This window comes from Nerophis lumbriciformis, linkage group LG02 (assembly GCF_033978685.3).
Source record: "Nerophis lumbriciformis linkage group LG02, RoL_Nlum_v2.1, whole genome shotgun sequence".
NCBI classification, from domain to species: domain Eukaryota; kingdom Metazoa; phylum Chordata; class Actinopteri; order Syngnathiformes; family Syngnathidae; genus Nerophis; species Nerophis lumbriciformis.
Window position 1 is genome coordinate 13,636,032 of NC_084549.2, and position 20,194 is coordinate 13,656,225.

Genomic DNA, 20,194 nt, shown 5'->3' on the forward strand with positions numbered 1-20,194 from the left:
TCTAGTCTCTTACGTGAATGAGCTAAATAATATTATATGATATTTTACGGTAATGTGTTAATAATTTCACACATAAGTCGCCCCTGAGTATAAGTCGCACCCTCGGCCAAACTATGAAAAAAAAGGGACTTATAGTCCGAATAATACGGTACCCTTCCAGGTCAGAGGTGACTATGACGCGCGCATTTTTTTCGCGCATGCTTACTATGTCGCGCTGCGCCGGCGGACGGATAGGGAGGAGGTCTTAAACAGTGGCATTGTGTGTGTGTGGACAAGGATAAGGTTAGGTGGCATATACCCTGAATAACCTTAGTTTAGAAGGGGCCTAATAGTCTAGCTCAGGGGTCTGCAACCCGCGGCTCCGGAGCCGCATGCGGCTCTTTGATCACTCTGATGCGGCTCAGCTGCATACTTGCCGACCCCCCCGATTTTACTGGGAGGTTTCCGGATTTCAGTGCCTCTCCCGGAAATCTCCCGGCGCAAACATTCTCCGATTTTCACCCGGACAACAATATTGAGGGCGTGCCGTGACGGCACTGCCTTTAACGTCCTCTACAATATGTCGTCGCGGCCGCTTTTACAACATACTATCTGCGTGCCGGCCCGGTCACATGTAGTATGCGGCCTCTGCTTACACACGTAAGTGACTGCAACGCATTCTTGGTCAACAGCCATACAGGTTACACTGAGGGTTGTGATATAAACAACTTTAACACTCTTACTAATATGCGCCACACTGTGAACCCACACCAAACAAGAATGACAACTCTTCCGGGCTACATTATACACCCATGCTACCACCAAACCCCGCCCACCTCAACCGACGCACGGAGGGGGGGTTGGTGGTAGCGGGGTGTATAATGTAGCCCGGAAGAGTTAAGGATGCATGGGATTCTGGGTATTTGTTCTGTTGTGTTTATGTTGTGTTACGGTGCAGATGTTCTCCCGAAATGTGTTTGGCATTCTTGTTTGGTGTGGGTTCACAGTGTGGCGCATATTAGTAAGAGTGTTAAAGTTGTTTAAACGTGTGACCTGTATGGCTGTTGAACAAGTATGCCTTGCAGTCACTTATGTGTCTGCAGAAGCCGCATACAACATGTGACTGGGCTGGCAAGCTGTTGTACAGATTGTAGAGGGCGCTAAAGGCAGTGCCATCATAGCACGCCCTTATTATTGTTGCTTGGGTGAAAATCAGCAGACATGTGAGAGAATAGTTGCTCTGAAATTCGGGAGTCTCCCGGAAAAATTGGGAGGCTTGGCAAGTGTGATGCTGTCAAGCGGCATTCATATAAAACTCGCAGGCCGCACTAACATTACATTTTCATATTAAGGTGCGGGCCGCGTGTCTGAGACCCCTGGTTTATACATAGCACAAAGCAAAAAAAACTTTGTATGCAGTGTTATTTTTTCATTATAAATTTCAAAAGAGTTTTGTGGCTCCCATTGTTTTCTTTATTTTGTGAAACGGGTCAAAATGGCTTTTTGAGTGGTAAAGGTTGCCGACCCATGGTCTAGCTCTTCCTGTGCCCATACCCGCTACACTACAGATCCTCCCTTCAACCACGAACAGCGTCTGGAATTAAGGCCGCTGCCCGCTTTTTCACCAGTGGGGGGCGCCACCAGCTCTTCCTCCTGCAAGGCTGCCTCCTACTGCAAGGCCGCCGCTGCCAGCTCTTCATACGGCAAGGCCGCGTCCTCCTGCAAGGCCGACGCCACAAGCTCTTCGTCCAGCGAGGTCGCCACTTCCGCGTTCGTCCTTGCAGTCTTTTGTTTGTCTGATTAATCTCGTAATAAATCTTGTTTTACCCGGAAACCTATCTTGTCCTGCATCCTGGAATCACGACCTTCATCGCTAACGTGCGACCCAACCTTGAAACCCTTGTGGAGTTTAACTTTCCGATGCTTTTGAAAATTTTGGTCAAACTTCAAATTGTACAACTTTTGGGGCGTTTGGCAGTTTCCCCGCAATTCATATTTATTCAAAATAGAATTATTTCAGGATTTTCTCTGACTGACTTTATTCAAAGTAATCACTATAGTCCCTACACAGGAGCTCTGTGATGATGTTTGCTTTTCTCTTTCCAGTGTGTGTCTATATTTAGGACTTCCCGGCACTTGTTCTCTCTGGAGCGTGTGAGTACGCTGAGAACCTCTTGAGTCAAATTCCTGTTTGCTATTGACATGCGGACGTTACAAATCCAAGGAAAAACTGGAATGACACTGCAAAACAGGGCTCAACCTAAATGTTTTTACTCAGTCCTAAAAGTTATCTCCAACTCTTTCATAAGTTAGTGTGATAGAGGGTCAACCCAGTCCAAAGACGACTTGGTGTTGACAGGTGATCCGTCAGGGTGTTGTTTTGTCGCATCACTTTTACAGCCTTGTGTTCTTTTCTTGCCCAAATGTTCTTTCCCGCATTCGGCTGTGCGTCTTTGCATTCTGATGAGCCAGCAAGCAAAGCCACTCAGGCACACAAAGCAGCCACTGACCTTCTCCCGCGTGACCCGGCCTGGCGTATCCAATACGCCTGTTTAACATTGGCCGACAAGGACGCCGTCGAGGGGGCAGGGAGGAAGTAGGAATATATTTGCGGCGCCAATACTGCTAATGTGACCACGCTGCCTGATGAAACTTATGAGGATTAAAAGACGGCAAGCATTTAAGGAAGGTTGTTGTCTTCCGAAATTCTTTAAAATGGCTTGTTTTCTGTAGAAACTCCTCTCACCCCAACCAAGGACTGTTTTCACTGCTGGACTCTAGAAAGAGGTTCCGCAGCCTCCGTAGCAGAACCTCCAGGTTCTGTAACAGCTTCTTCCCTCAGGCCGTAAGACTCTTGAACGCATCATAATAATAATAATAATAATCAGGGGCGGCGTGGCGAAGTTGGTAGAGTGGCCGTGCCAGCAATCGGAGGGTTGCTGGTTACTGGGGTTCAATCCCCACCTTCTACCATCCTAGTCACGTCCATTGTGTCCTTGGGCAAGACACTTCACCCCTTGCTCCTGATGGCTGCTGGTTAGCGCCTTGCATGGCAGCTCCCGCCATCAGTGTGTGAATGTGTGTGTGAATGGGTAAATGTGGAAATACTGTCAAAGCGCTTTGAGTACCTTGAAGGTAGAAAAGCGCTATACAAGTATAACCCATTTATTTATCATTTATAATAATCCCCTCAATTCCCCCCAAAAACGGATTAACTCGCTGGAATATAAAAACAATATAACATACATCCATAAACCTGGATGCACATGCAAAAGTGCAATATATGTATCTGTAAAGTAATCTATTTATTTATATCTGCACCTTATTAGTCTTTTATCCTGCACTACAACGAGCTAATGCAACGGAATTTCGTTCTTATCTGTACTGTAAAGTTCAAATTTGAATGACAATAAAAGGAAGTCTAAGTTTTAGAACCCCAACATGCTAATTTGGATTCACTTGAAATTAGTAGCGCTTCTGTAGTTGCGGGAAACTGCAAAATCCAAGCCACATTGAACGTATCGGAGACATGCTAACAAAAACAACAATGGAGGATAACAAGTGTCTGTTGTATTTTTGCATGTGGCTGTTGGCGAGAAATTCTATCCAAGAGGAGACTGAGGACTGCTGCAGTAAAGGGGAGACTGTGGAATGAAATACTTTAGTGATCATAGTAGGGATGTCATGATAAATGGCAATTTTTTTTTCAATTATGAATCAGTCCAACAAGATAATACACAATAATAATACAATTCCAATTCCAAAACCAAACCTGGCCCAGCAACATTCAGAATAGCAATCAACAGAGCAATTGAAAGGACACACGAACATGACACAAAACAATCCAAAAGTAGCCAAACAAAAATTAATAATACCAACAACAGTATCAATTAGGGCTCGGCGATATGGCCTTTTTTCAATATCTCGATATTTTTAGGCCATGTCACGATACATGAAATATATCTCGATATTTTTGCCTTGATGCATATAATCACAGCAGTATGATGATTCTATGTGTCTACATTAAAACATTCTTGTTCATACTGCATTGATATATGCTCATTTTAACTTTCATGCAGAGAGGGAAATCCCAACTAAGTCAATTTACCAAAAGTGTATTTATTAAACAGTTATTAAGCAGTGGCACAAACATTCATGTCATTTCAAAACAGAAAGTGCAAGATTGTCACAGACATTTTAAAACAAGCTATTAGTGCACTTTTGTGCATGATGTCACTAAGATCAAAAAATACTAAATTAAAGTGCACTTTTTGTATAGAACGCCACTACAATAGTTTAAAACACATAAAGTGCACTTTTGTGCATGATGTTACACAAAATATTTCTAAAACTGTCAAATAAAAATTAGCTGCATAATAGGAAATCAAATAGTGTATGTCCTTCGCTATGTGGTAGGTTCCTGCGGACGTTATCTCCTTCTGTTTTTGACAATTTTTTTCATACGGTGTTTATGTGGAAATGGTTGCTTCGTGGCGCCGAACGGAGATGTTGACATGCAGCGTTTCAAGCACGCTTCATTCTCTAGCGGGTGACTTTTCAAATGATGCTACATATTAGCAGTAATGCTACTTTTTGTAGCAACACTTTTCCCCCACACTTGACAAATTAGGGTTGTCTGTTCAACATATTCCCACTTGAAGCCAAACCACCGCCAGACGATGGACCCCCTGCTGTTTTTCTTGGGAATTAATACTTCCTTCATTTGTTACCAGATTTGCACCTTCTTTCTCTCGCATTACCACTCGCACCACAGCTAACGTTACCCATGCTGCTACCTCTCTGCTCCGCGAGGGCGTATACGTATGTGGCGTATGTAAGAAGGTGCGCTTGTTTTACGCCTCTGTGAGAAGCAGAGACAAGAAAGAGTGATAAAAGCCTGTAGTGTAATGCCCGCAGCTAAAAGCAACTGCGTGAGAACTTATACTCGAATATCACGATATAGTCATTTTCTATATCGCACAGAGACAAACCTGCGATATATTGAGTATATTCGATATATCGCCAAGCCCTAGTATCAATAATCGATAAAAGGTAATAATGATTAGGCCAGGGCCAATATTCGATAAGTCAATTAACCGACGATAAATGAAAATGAACGCTGGTAAGTTTTCCAGCGAACATGCAAACTCCACTGCGTGGGTTCCCTCCGGGTACTCCGGCTTCCTCCCACTTCCAAAGACATGCACCTGGGGATAAGTTGATTGGCAACACTAAATTGGCCCTAGTGTGGGGATGTGAGTGTGAATGTTGTCTGTCTATCTGTGTTGGCCCTGCGATGAGGTGGCGACTTGTCCAGGGTGTAGACCGCCTTCCGCCCGATTGTAGCTGAGATAGGCTCCAGCGCCCCCGCGACCCCAAAGGGAATAAGCGGTAGAAAATGGATGGATGGAAGTTTTCCAGCGTTGATAAATTGCCATGCGCATGCTTCAAGAGCTTCCCGCTTTCCGTCGCTTTTAGCAGCTACACGTGTTTGTACCATAGCGGAATGAAAAGAAGGGGGTGAATTATCTTGCCCTCATTAAGTGTCTTTGACTCTTTGTGAAGCGACGCCGCCGCCAGCCTGTTAGCATCACGTAGTGCAACTAGTTAGCATGTAGCAGCTAATATGGTTATAATGATCACAAAACAAAATGCCAACGCAGCAGTGTGGGAATATTTCAGTTTAAACCTTTGGAACAAGATGAGTCTATACAGACAAAGAAGTCAGTTTGCCTAATGTGCGTGAATACAACAACAACGCCCACTTGCTATACAACCACTTGACAGTCCAAACTCAATTGGCACTCACTTAGCGTTTGGTGAAGAAGCTGGGTGACAGGTCAGTCACCGTCAGTGTAAACAAAATAGTGTGCTCACAGAAAGCGTGGTTCAATACATTATCCAAGACATGCTGCCATTGAATACTGTTATAAAACTAGCCTTTTTTAAATGTCCTGTCATGTTGTCATGTTGGTGTTCCTCACTCGAAATCTGCCAAACCTATTTTTCTATGACAGTTAATACATCTGTTTAAAGGGGAAAATTATCACCAGACCTATGTAAGCGTCAATATATACCTTGATGTTGCAGAGAAAAGACCATATATTTTTTTAACCGATTTCCGAACTCTAAATGGGTGAATTTTGGCCAATTAAACGCCTTTCTAATATTCGCTCTCGGAGCGATGACGTCACAACGTGGCGTCACATCGGGAAGCAATCCGCCATTTTCTCAAACACCGAGTCAAATCAGCTCTGTTATTTTCCGTTTTTTCCGTACCTTGGAGACATCATGCCTCGTCGGTGTGTTGTCGGAGGGTGTAACAACACGAACAGGGACGGATTCAAGTTGCACCAGTGGCCCAAAGATGCGGAAGTGGCAAGAAATTGGACGTTTGTTCCGCACACTTTACCGACGAAAGCTATGCTACGACAGAGATGGCAAGAATGTGTGGATATCCTGCGACACTCAAAGCAGATGCATTTCCAACGATAAAGTCAAAGAAATCTGCCGCCAGACCCCTATTGTATCTGCCGGAGTGTGTGAGCAATTCAGGGACAAAGGACCACGGTAGCACGGCAAGCAATGGCAGCAGTTTGTTCCCGCAGACGAGCGAGCTAAACCCCCTGGATGTCTTGGCTCACACCGTCCCTTATGCCACCGAAGATGATCAAGAGAAGAATATCGACCCTAGCTTCCCTGGCCTGCTGACATCAACTCCAAAACTGGACAGATCAGCTTTCAAGAAAAGAGCGCGAATGAGGGTATGTCTACAGAATATATTAATTGATGAAAATTGGGCTGTCTGCACTCTCAAAGTGCATGTTGTTGCCAAATGTATTTCATATGCTGTAAACCTAGTTCATAGTTGTTAGTTTCCTTCAATGCCAAACAAACACATACCAATCGTTGGTTAGAAGGCGATCGCCGAATTCGTCCTCGCTTTCTCCCGTGTCGCTGGCTGTCGTGTCGTTTGTCGGTTTCGCTTGCATACGGTTCAAACCGATATGGCTCAATAGCTTCAGTTTCTTCTTCAATTTCGTTTTCGCTACCTGCCTCCTGTCGGAGGCAGATATTTACATATATCCGAATTTAAGTTGTACTTCTTTCATTTCTTAGTCATATTTGAAAACAGCTCGTGTTTTCCATTTCTTCTCTTGATGCTCTGTCAGCAAATATACTGTGTGTGTTAACCTTGAGTTCTTTGGAATGTGTTTTGACTAGCATTTGTTTTGTCTATAGAGATGGGACGAGAGAGAGGGTGGTGGGATCGGGAAGACAGACCATTTTGGGAGGCGCAATAGAATGTTCTAGGGTTAGACTGGTCTCAATCAATTGGCAAAGCTTTGAGAATATACAACAAAATACCTATTCAGTCTCTGGTGGTTTTTCAACTCAGTTTAAAGTGTCGTAAAGAGCTTGGGAGCGAATTGTGACTTGAATTCCCTGGGAGGAACAACTGGTCCAAAACGCAACACTCCACACTACAACCATCCGTTTCAATACATTCGTAATCTATTGAATCGCTTAAGCCGCTGAAATCCGAGTCTGAATTCGAGCTAATGTAGCTATAGCTTGCTGTTCTTTCCGCCATGTTTGTTTGTGTTGGCTTCACTATGTGACGTCACAGGAAAATGGACGGGTGTTTATAACGATGGTTAAAATCAGGCACTTTGAAGCTTTTTTTTTAGGGATATTCCATGATGGGTAAAATTTTGAAAAAAACTTCGAAAAATATAATAAGCCACTGGGAACTGATTTTTAATGGTTTTAACAATTCTGAAATTGTGATAATGTTTCCCTTTAAACTGTAGTGTTTATATTGTTACTTTGCACTTTTGTTTAAGAAGGTCCTAACTTGATTGTCAGGTAAGTAATATACAACTAGACGTCTGCTTACATGTTCAATATTGAAGTGCAACTTTGTTATATATTTTATTTGTTGTTATGATTGTGTATATTTGAGCACCCCATCCCCTCCTTAAAATATGTCATTGCTTTTAGTTGTAATGTTTATTCAAGTGCAAAATGTTGCTAACAAAATATATGTTATTGTTATTATTTGTTTGTTTTATTTAACCTTTAGATTTAAACGTTTTAATTTCAATTACAACGTTGAATTACACAAGAAATACAAGTTTATTGCGTTTGAAAGGATATACATGCATTATTATTATAATAATTAACGGTTAATTTGGTCTCAGAGAAATCATGGCAATAATATCCTTTATCGACAAAAATGTGTTGGTAAATATATCGCCAAGCAAAATTTGTTATCAGCCCAGGCCTAATAATAACAATCGTGGTAAAACTTCCAATGGTTAGCATTACCATTTTAAATCAAAATAATTGATAACTGCACACCTGTGAAGTGAAAACCATTTCAGGTGTCTACGTCTTGAAGCTCATTGAGAGAATGTCAAGAGTGTGCAAAACAGTAATCAGAGCGAAGGGTGGCTATTTTGAAGAAACTAGAATATAAACAATGTTTTCAGTTATTGCACCTTTTTTTGTTAAGTACAGAACTCCACATGTGTTCATTCATAGTTTTGATGCCTTCAGTGACAATCTACAATGTAAATAGTCATGAAAATAAAGAAAATGCATTGAATGAGAAGGTGTGTCCAAACTTTTGGCCTATATTGTATGTGTACGCTTTGTTATCCGACTATTCGACTAATCATTAAGATAGCTGTTGGCTAATCGACTATCAAAATAATCGTTAGTTGCAGCCCTAAACTGCACACTGGTAAACTCAAAGACTGTCGTCAACTCGCGGCTTAAATGCTAACATGAAAACAAGAGACATTAATGTCTTTCCCCATTAAGAAACGACAATCCCCAATCTAAACATATTTAAACACATCACTGTCTGAGCAACTAAGATATTCAATTGTGCACATTGAACCTACAGGCTGTGCTCTCTTAGCACAGACTGATTGTTCCATAGTCAGAGGAATACGAGATGGGCGTGTTTTTACGGTGCATTAAAGGACAGCTGAACAGAGCAGGATGCCACAACGCCTGCTATAAATAATAATAATAGACTTTATTTGTTACACACTTTTCATTTAAATATATCCTAAAGTGCTTCAGTACAAACCAATATGTTAGACAATAAAAGCTTAGCTATTAAAACAGATAAAATACTAAGACTAAAACACTATCAGAGAAGCATCAGCAACACAAAATAGTTGTTTTTCTAACAACTATTTATTTAGTTATTTAAACTACCGTATTTTTCGGAGTATAAGTCGCACCGGAGTATAAGTCGCACCTGCCGAAAATGCATAATAAAAAAGGAAAAAAACATATATAAGTCGCACTGGAGCCCGGCCAAACTATGAAAAAAACTGCGACTTATAGTCCGAAAAATACGGTATTTATTTTAGTTATTTAAAAAAAGTTAGACAAAGCACTACTATGTTGTAGGGTTGTAGGGTATACCGGTATAGTATAGTACCGCGATACTAATGAATCATATTCGGTACTATACCGCCTCTAAAAAGTACCGGTCCGCCACCCTGGTACCAAAATATTGGTATTGGGACAACACCACTATGTTGTAATGGTAGGACAACGCATAATCTGCTCGACGAATTACTGATTAACACTGCAACCTCAACTTACAAGTATTCCAACGTACGAGTATTTTGAGATACAAGCTGCCTTTCTGCTTTTTGTTAAGCTTTAAGTTACGAGCACACATTTGAGTTATTAGCCTCCACGTAGCTGATTGGCGTCGCAACTGCCACAGGGAAACCCGTAAGATACGCCCCAAAACATCCGATCTTACTCACTAGCATTAGCTGATAGCTACAGATCAACATAACTGCGTTTTCAGTTGAAACCTTTGGAACAAGATGAGCCTATCAACACCGAGAAGCCAGTTTGACTACAACAACGCCCACTCAAAATACAACCACTCGACAGTCCAAACTCAATTGGCACTCACTTAGCGTTTGGTGAAGAAGCTGGGTGACAGGTCAGGGTAAACAAAACAGTGCAAATTAGTGTGTGCTCACAGACGTACTGCATACTCAAAGACATGCTACCATTGAATACGGTTATAAAACTAGCATTTTTAATAATGTTGTCATGTCATGTCGGTGTTCCTCACTCCGAATCTGCCAAACTTAATTTTGTTCTGCATATGACTGTTAATATATTTGTTTAAACTGTAGTGTTTATGTTGTTGCACTTTTGTTTAAGAAGATCCTAACTTGATTGTCAGTTAAAGAATGTAAAACTAGACGTCTGCCTTTGTTTGTCAACACTTTATTTAGCTATTTTATTTATTGTTATGATTGTGTGTATTTCCCTGCCTCAAGGTAATTTATTGCTTTTAGTTGTAATTTTTATTCAAGTGCAAAATTTTGCTAATAGACAAAGTATATTTTATTGTTATTATTTGTTTGTTTTATTCAACTTGGAGATTTAAACATTTTAATTTCAATTACAATGTTAAAATACACAAGAAATACAAGTGTATTGCATTTGAAAGGATATACAGTACATTTGCCCAATGCGTTTTCTTTATTTTCATGACTATTCACTGAAGGCATCAAAACTATGAATGAACACATGTGGACTTATGTACTTAACAAAAAAAGGTGAAATAACTGAAAACATGTTTTATATTCTAGTTTCTTCAAAATAGCCACCCTTTGCTCTGGTTACTTTTTTGCACACTCTTGGCATTCTCTCGATGAGCTTCAAGAGGTAGTCACCTGAAATGGTTTTCACTTCGCAGGTGTGCTTGAAGCTCATCGAGAGAATGCCAAGAGTGTGTAAAGCAGTAATCAGAGCAAAGGGTGGTTATTTTGAAGAAACTAGAATATAAAACATGTTGTTATTTCACCTTTTTTTTGTTAAGTACATAACTCCACATGTGTTCATTCATAGTTTTGATGCCTTCAGTGACAATCTACAATGTAAATAGTCATGAAAATAAAGAAAACGCATTGAATGAGGAGAAGGTGTGTCCAAACTTTTTGGCCTGTACTGTACATGCATTATTATTATGTATAATCATTAAATTAAAGGTTCATTTGGATTTTGATCTCATAAAAATCATGGCAATATCGTTAATCGGCAATAATTTGTTGGTCAATATATTGTCAAGCAACATTTTTTATCAGCCCAGGCCTACTTCTAAGCACTGGGAAAGATTAGCAGTGGTCCAGCTTCTACAGTTTTCCAGCTGAAGTCAACAAGGTCCTTCAATGGTGCTACTGGGGCTTGCTCCTCACCCACAGCTAGGCTGCCTGAAGTGTGCCAAGGCGGTCTGTCGCTTCGCTGCATTCCGAACCGGCGGTGTCCTTCTCGTTTGGTGCTGATGCTGTCCAGTCTAGGCCGAGCCAGTCTAAAGGGAAGGCAGCGGCTCCCGGCGTCTACTGTTCTACCCCACTACTCTTATTTTGGAAGATATCTTGACTTGAGGAATAGCCTTTTCTTCAGAGCCATTTCTCGCTACTGCTATCTTTGAGCCTTATTGACCAGCCTTCCCTCTTCAGTAATTCGGCTCAAATCCTCCATGTTAGATCTAAGGATTTTGAAGTCCTATAATAGTATAGGATTTGATATACAGTATATAGCGTTTTTTTCTAGTGACCCAAAGCGCATTACACTGAGAAGCCGTTATGAAGTACATTCAGTCCATATTTGTAACCACAGCTGCCCTGGAAACACGGCTTCGATCTCTCCGGCCGCCACCAGACATTCATTCACATTCATACACCAGAGTGGGCAAGGTGAGTGAAGTCTCCTGACCAAAGACAACAGCAGTGACTAGGATGGCAGAAGTGGCATTCATACCAGGAACCTCAAGTCTCTGGACAGCTACTCTGCCATTTGAGCCACGTCGACCATTCGTCAGTCTGCTGGAAGAGGTAAATGCTGTACTTGTATCATTACATTACTTCATAAAACTTCTGTAGTCGCAGTTGTATGGTTTTTCAAACAATACGTTTCACCTAAAAGTTTGCTTTTAATGCATGTTACATGTTAAAATTGTGCTGTTTAGATTAAATTGATTTCAATTCATTTGAATTCAGAGCTCTGTCACAGGACCAGTTGAGCTTGTAAATTGAGGTACTACAAACCTCGTTTCCATATGAGTTGGGAAATTGTGTTAGATGTAAATATAAACGGAATACAATGATTTGCAAATCATTTTCAACCCATATTAAGTTGAATATTCTACAAAGACAACATATTTGATGTTCAAACTGATAAACATTTTTTTTTTGCAAATAATCATTAACTTTAGAATTTGATGCCAGCAACACATGACAAAGAAGTTGGGAAAGGTGGCAATAAATACTGATAAAGTTGAGGAATGCTCATCAAACACTTATTTGAAACATCCCACAGGTGTGCAGGCTAATTGGGAACAGGTGGGTGCCATGATTGGGTATAAAAGTAGATTCCATGAAATGCTCAGTCATTCACAAACAAGGATAGGGCGAAGGTCACCACTTTGTCAACAAATGTGTGAGTAAATTGTTGAACAGTTTAAGAACAACGTTTCTCAAAGTGCAATTGCAAGAAATTTAGGGATTTCAACATCTACGGTCCATAATATCATCAAAAGGTTCGGAGAATCTGGAGAAATCACTCCACGTAAGCGGCATGGCCGGAAACCAACATTGAATGACCGTGACCTTCGATCCCTCAGACGGCACTGTATCAAAAACCGACATCAAGGATATCACCACATGGGCTCAGAAACACTTCAGAAAACCACTGTCACTAAATACAGTTCGTCGCTACATCTGTAAGTGCAAGTTAAAGCTCTACTATGCAAAGCGAAAGCCATTTATCAACAACATCCAGAAACGCCGCCGGCTTCTCTGGGCCCGAGATCATCTAAGATGGACTCATGCAAAGTGGAAAAGTGTTCTGTGGTCTGACGAGAATTGTTTTTGGAAATATTCGACATCGTGTCATCCGGACCAAAGGGGAAGCGAACCATCCAGACTGTTATCGACGCAAAGTTCAAAAGCCAGCATCTGTGATGGTATGGGGGTGCATTAGTGCCCAAGGCATGGGTAACTTACACATCTGTGAAGGCACCATTAATGCTGAGAGGTACATACAGGTTTTGGAACAACATATGCCGCCATCTAAGCGCAGTCTTTTTCATGGACGCCCCTGCTTATTTCAGCAAGACAATGACAAGCCACATTCAGTACGTGATACAACAGCGTGGCTTCGTAAAAATAGAGTGCGGGTACTATCCTGGCCCGCCTGCAGTCCAGACTTGTCTCCCATCGAAAATGTGTGGCGCATTATGAAGCGTAAAATACGACAGCGGAGACATCAAACGACTGAAGCTCTACATAAAACAAGAATGGGAAAGAATTCCACTTTCAAAGCTTCAACAATGAGTTCCCTCAGTTCCCAATTGTTTATTGAGTGTTGTTAAAAGAAAAGGTGATGTAACACAGTGGTGAACATGCCCTTTCCCAACTACTTTGGCACGTGTTGCAGACATGAAATTCTAAGTTAATTATTATTTGCAAAAAAAAAAATAAAGTTTATGAGTTTGAACGTCAAATATCTTGTCTTTGTAGTGCATTCAATTGAATATGGGTTGAAAAGGATTTGCAAATCATTGTATTCCGTTTATATTTACATCTAACACAATTTCCCAACTCATATGGAAACGGGGTTTGTACTAGTACTTTATAGTGCCTGGTTTTGTATCAATAGCAACGAGAGCACGAGACACGTTAAACCAGGGGTGTCCAAACTTTTTGACATGGGGGCTCAAAAAAATTGAGAAATCAAGACTAATTTAGTGCAAAGAAACGTAGTGAGTGACAAATCTGCTTAACCAACAAGTAGTTATGGGTACAAAAGTATGTATGTTTTGTACCCAAGTAAGAAGCCATTTGCACCAACAGGTGCGTTTTTGGGCGCATTTTGTCAAACTGCTGCATTGCAGGTAACCTTTTAATGAGTGCACATCCATTTGCAGACCTATAGATGCCAGACCAGATTTACTTTTTTTCTCTTACCTCTCGTCCAGTCAGGACGTGACGCGCCAGCTTCACCTTGGCAAAATTCCCCTTTCCGATGGTCTTGAGGAGGCGGTAATTCCCGATGTGGGGGTGCTCCTCCGTGGAGGTGAAGGAGTTGCGACATCGCGGCAAGCTGTGGCGACTCGCAGACTTGGTCGGGGGAACTGGAGGCTCTGCGAAGCCATCCACTGACGAGTGCTGCAAGAAAGAAAGAAAAAAAAACGAATGAGATTAGAAACATCCATTTATAGCAGTGGACAAAAAAAAAAAAAAAAAAAAAATTTAATTTTTTTAATTAAATCAACCTAAAAACACAATATATACACTATATATCAATGTATATCAATACAGTCTGCAGGGATACAGTCCATAAGCACACATGATTGTATTTCTTTATAAAAAAAATAAAAATAAAAATAAACCCCCCCCCGGTCCGCGGGACAAATTTTCAAGCATTGACCGGTCCGCAGCTACAAAAAGGTTGGGGACCACTGATTTAGAGGTTTCAATTTCTAGAGTCAAATATATATATGTGTTTATACAATGAGCATGTGCAGTATGTATTGAGGACAGAAATAAACTAAATTTGAACCCGAGACAGCTTCTTTACGTTTGTGATTTTTTTGTACATTTGTGGATAAGTGCAATACATAAAAAGTCAAAATAATGACACCCCAGAATGCTAAAAAACTGTGATAACAAACATAAACCCAATTATGAAAATTACTATCATACACATGTACATGTGCAGGCTACTCAGTATAATATGGCTAATGAGTTGCGTGATATAAACTATATACGATATAAATGATGTTTATGCGGGGGTCGTTCTCCCAAGATGCAGCAGGATCTCCGGAGGCAAGGTGCAGGTAAGGAAATGATTTAATGTCCATAAATCAGACAGAATACAAACAAAAGCAACACGTGCCGAATGCAATGTGTTTTATGGAAGCAAATAAGACAGCCAGACCGAGTGTGGCGAAAGGCAGGAACAAATAGCTCTCTGATTAGTGCCCGAGGGCAGATGAGCGTCCCGAACACTAATCAGAGGCAGGTGAAAATATAATCAGCACCCATGACAACCAAGAAACACAAACCCAGGGGTGCTGAAACAGAACTAAGGGAGTCTTAAACTAAAACAAAACATGATCCGGGCAACGGATCATCACACTTTCAGTACTATCGCTATATCGTGATAATGCATATTGATTAGGGCTGGGCTATATGGCCAAAAGCTATATCACGATATACGTTTTTTATATTTATCGATATCGATAATTATTTATACTTTTTCTGACTTAGTTAAGCCTGCCAATAAATACAGTAAAACAATTTCCAACTTACCGACAGTGCTATTCGTCAGTGGATAGATTGTCTGGGAGCCACGTAGGATGAGCGTGGTAAGATATATTTTATTACAAAGGTAATAAAATAAAGTAAATTTGAAGGTGTTTGTCGATTTGAGACACTAGATGGCAGCAGTGTATAATCTATTAAAGACTACACAAAGTAGTTTGGGAAGCTACTCAAAAACCGACACATAGGAAGTGACAGGGTGTTGCCGCACTGTCTGCATTAAAAACCAACAAAACTTAAGACAAGTTTCTGTTATTGAGTTGATATATCAATCAATCAATCAATGTTTATCTATATAGCCCTTAATCACAAGTGTCTCAAAAGGGCTGCACAAGCCACAACAGCATCCTCGGCTCAGATCCCACATCAGGGCATGAAAAAACTCAACCCAAGATATCCCAGTTTCTCTTCTCACTCCAGGCAGAGAATCCACAGCAAGAAGACAGAAAGACAGTGCAACCACACTAGTGTTATGAGAGTAGCCTGTGTGTGTGTGTGTGCTCCTTTAAGAATGGCAGTGTGTTGGGTGAATGACGTGAGTGGAAGAGTTAGCATGCAGCGGTAGTGGCGAATGTGTGGGGTTGTGTCCTGCAGAAATAAGAATGAAGCGACCAAATTGTCACGAATCGGTGGCCTAGTCATTCCGACTGGAGAGCGCAGCTTTGCAGACCCATTGTTGGGTAAAGTGAAGGGTGTTACCCCCGACAAAAACATCAGCCCAGAAGATAACGTCACCCTTAATCTCCTCGACTACAATCTGCTGGTGTACCTTAGTTGATAATTTTATGGGATTGGCTGTTAGCGTGTCCCTCCCATTGCTCAGTGAATACTGATAACCGTGACACTTCCTGTTTCCTGTTTGCTGGGTTCCCAAAGCCCGAGTGACTTCATGAAACTAATCTTGCTTAATAATTTCTGGTTTCTTCCCACCAAAAAACATGAATATATATCGTGTATTTCTTTGAACGCATGTTATATATATGTGTAGGGATGTCCCGATCCGATATTTGGATCGGATCGGCTGCCGATATTTGCCAAAAATTGCGTATCGGCAAGGCATGGGAAAATGCCGATCCAGATCCAGTTTAAAAAAAAACTCCGGTCCGTGTTTTTCAACGCACCGATTTAAATAATACATTCCACTTTTCTGCTGCTCCCTAATTTCCGTTCCGCATTTTCCAGCACACCTTCAACACATCCACAGGTCTGTGAATTCTCACGCAGTTGCTTTTAGCTGCTGGCAGTACACGACAGGCTCTTCTCACTCTTTCCTGTGTCTCCCTCTCACAGACAGCAAGTGCACCTTCTTACACACGTCACATACTGTCACGTCATACGTCACATACGTATACGTCCTCCCCGAGCAGAGAGGTAGCAGCATGGCTAACGTTAGCTGTGATGCTAGCGCAGCCGTGCGAGCAACGCTCCCTCTAAGGTGCTCGCCTGTGCAATTGCGCACTGTTTAAGCGTCCTATGCGCATAGCAAATCTATGCCACGCACAAAATCAAATAAAAAAATAAGCGCATAACAATTTTCGACACACGGACACGACAGAGAAAACAGTTTTCGTCATCATTGTTCAAATATTATAACTTCTGTCGAGACGCTTATCTCCGTTCGGTGCCACACGTCCACACCATCAAAATGCCGAGGCAAAAATTTCCAGATCAACACCGTATGAAAAAATTAGTGATTTTTTTTGTTGTGATTTCCTTCTCTGCATGAAAGTTTAAAAGTAGCATATATTAATGCAGTATGAAGAAGAATGTTTTAATGTAGACATGCAAGCCTTGAAAGAAAATGTTGAAAATCAAGACTACATTTCCTGCAAATGGGTGCATTTCTACCCTATATTTTAGCTTTAGATTTATTCTCATATCAAACTCTTTTGGCTGTCTTTTTGACACTTACATCCGGCGCCCCCCTCCACACCCTGGATTATAAATAATGTAAATAATTCAATGTGACTATCTTGTGTGATGACTGTATTATGATGATAGTATATATCTGATAGTATATATCTGTATCATGAATCAATTTAAGTGGACCCCAAGTTGAAAAACTTATTCGGGTGTTACCATTTAGTGGGACGGCGTGGCGCAGTGGGAGAGTGGCCGTGCGCGACCCGAGGGTCCCTTGTTCAATCCCCACCTACTACCAACCTCGTCATGTCCGTTGTGTCCTGAGCAAGACACTTCACCCTTGCTCCTGATGGGTGCTGGTTAGCGCCTTGCATGGCAGCTCCCTCCATCAGTGTGTGAATGTGTGTGTGAATGGGTAAATGTGGAAGTAGTGTCAAAGCGCTTTGAGTACCTTGAAGGTAGAAAAGCGCTATACAAGTACAACCCATTTATCATTTATTTATTTAATTGTACGGAATATGTACTTCACTGTGCAACCTACTAATAAAAGTCTCAATCAATCAATCAAAACACATAGAATCATCATACTGCTGTGATTATATGCATCAAGTGTTCATTCAAGGCTAAGGCAAAATATCGAGCTATATATTGTGTATCGCAATATAGCCTTAAAATATCACAATATTAAAAAAAGGCCATATCGCCCAGCCCTAGTTTCAATGATGCCATTTCTGTTTGTCATGTATAATTTTGTCTATTTTGTGTTTATCCTTGAATAAACAGGTCAGTTTCTTGTTACCAACCATTGTGTATTATTCAAACTCACCTAATTCAGCTGGCTAGTTGTTATCAAGAGTACTAAAACCCTTTTCAACATGATTCTGACAACTAAGTAGGCTAAATAACTTTAAACTTTAATACATGCTCGGATAAGCCAGTATCGGTCAGTATCGGTATCGGATCGGAAGTGCAAAAACAATATCGGTATCGGATCGGAAGTGCAAAAACCTGGTTTGGGACATCCCTATCGTATGCATGTTCTAAATAAACTGAAACTTAACTGAACTGAGTGTTCTGTAATGGTTGGGTTTCATTATTTTGCTTAGTCTTGGTTGATTGAAATCCTGCAGTTGCACGAGCAAAGCGTGCAAAGGTTAATTGTGAACAATTCTTAAGCGTGTATTTGTACCGTTGTTTACACGCAGGAGCATTCAAATCTAATGAGAAGAGTCACATGACCTCCCCTCCCTCTGTGACATGCTGACCTCCTGAACTTATCAGCTCACATCTTATCAGCACCGTGCCATGACGCTTAATTCATTTCCAAGCTCCTGAAAATGCCCGAAAGATTCCGGCGTATCGTCTGGGTATGTGTGAGTTGCAACAATATCAGACATAAGAGCGGCAACGTGACGGCACGTGAAGGTGAATTAGCGGCAGCTGGCACCGTCCTTGCTGGCGCACACAACAGCTGCCAAAGTCAGTCCAGGTCAGAAATCCCAGTGATCCTCAACTCCTACTGGACGCCACACCCAAACAGAGGGCAAAGGATAAAGCACGCGGTGCGGTAACCCAGGCCGGCTCGGCTCCCGTTTCACACGGGGAAACACTACACCCTGCAGGGTGTGCGCCGCCTCCACGGCCCGACATGTCGACGTCCCATGACTCACCGGGGCGATTGGGTGTGTTGGACTGAGACATCCCCTGGATCTCCATACTGGATTATCCACATCCCCTGCTCCTTATCAACTTTATCCTTTAACAAGCCACATGCACGAGTGTGATTGAACACTTGGCCTCCTCCCAAGCGCTCTGAATGAGCGAAAACGAGGAAGCGAGACAGGTTCTTCTTGACGGTTTGGTGCGTCACACGGTGAATACACAAGATTTACTCCCTGTGAACTCCCAGATGCACAAAAAGATAGAAAGGAGTCGATGTAATGTCTTCACGGAAGTCTGACACACAAACAAGACACTCAGCCGCGCTAAAAGCCTCCCTAGTCCCTCTTGAGTAATAAGATGTTATGCAATGCAAAGTTAGCGAGTGGGCCTGGGGCTGCAAGCTGGAGCCCAAGTCAGGCCGGCCTGGAGAGCAATGAGCGAGCACCAATTTAATGCACTAGCAAGTGTTAAACAGAGAAAATGGCTGGCGTGACCTTTTAAATAATGCTTGAACCACACTGGGTTCACACAACTCTGAGGCTTCTTAATCAGATTTTTAAGCCTTTTCAGTGCTACCAAAGCAGTGGTTAGTAATATTACACTTTACACAAAAATGTTCCATAAACGAGAACTCCCATCGTATAAAGCACAGGTGTCAAACTCAAGGCGAGACACATCATTTTAACCTTATTTATATGTGGCCTGCATAAGGCCAGAAATAATAAAAGCACTTTCTTTCTTTTCAAAAATTTGTACTGCATGCAACTTCATCTGTTCTACACTTCAATGTTATCTGATCATGCGACATCTATTGGTGGGGTTATTAAAAATAAATACTTAAATAGCAAGTTAATACTAATAATTAGGAATGCTCCGATCGAGCTAACTGTTTTAATGACATTCAGACTTTACTTAAACCATTAACGGAGCAGCATATCCTCATCCGGAAACAACAACACCGGAAAAGTGTCCCGTGAAAAACTATCTGACCGAAACTCTCTAATAACTAAAGTTCCTTGGGTGAATAATATAAACTCACTACACCGGTATGTTTTAGCGCTTTCATTGATTGATTGATTGATTGAGACTTTTATTAGTAGATTGCACAGTACAGTACATATTCCGTACAATTGACCACTAAATGGTAACACCCGAATACGTTTTTCAACTTGTTTAAGTCGGGGTCCACGTTAATCAATTCAGTTTACTGACAGATATAAGTAAGAACGTTACACTACTTTATATTAAAAATAGCAACAGCGGAGGATGAATGTCCCATAACAAGAAGATAGACAAAAAGAAGAATC

At 41.4% G+C, this 20,194-nt stretch overlaps 1 protein-coding gene across 2 annotated transcripts in view; it reads right to left on the minus strand.

The window, feature by feature from the left end:
• mark1 (MAP/microtubule affinity-regulating kinase 1) overlaps positions 1–20,194 on the minus strand; it is a 142,938-nt gene that overhangs the window by 108,079 nt on the left and 14,665 nt on the right. For both annotated transcript variants that reach the window (XM_061939736.1, XM_061939819.1), the window contains exon 2: positions 14,004–14,204. In XM_061939736.1, coding sequence (XP_061795720.1) covers positions 14,004–14,204 — 201 coding nt within the window. The remainder of the gene's footprint in view (positions 1–14,003; positions 14,205–20,194) is intronic.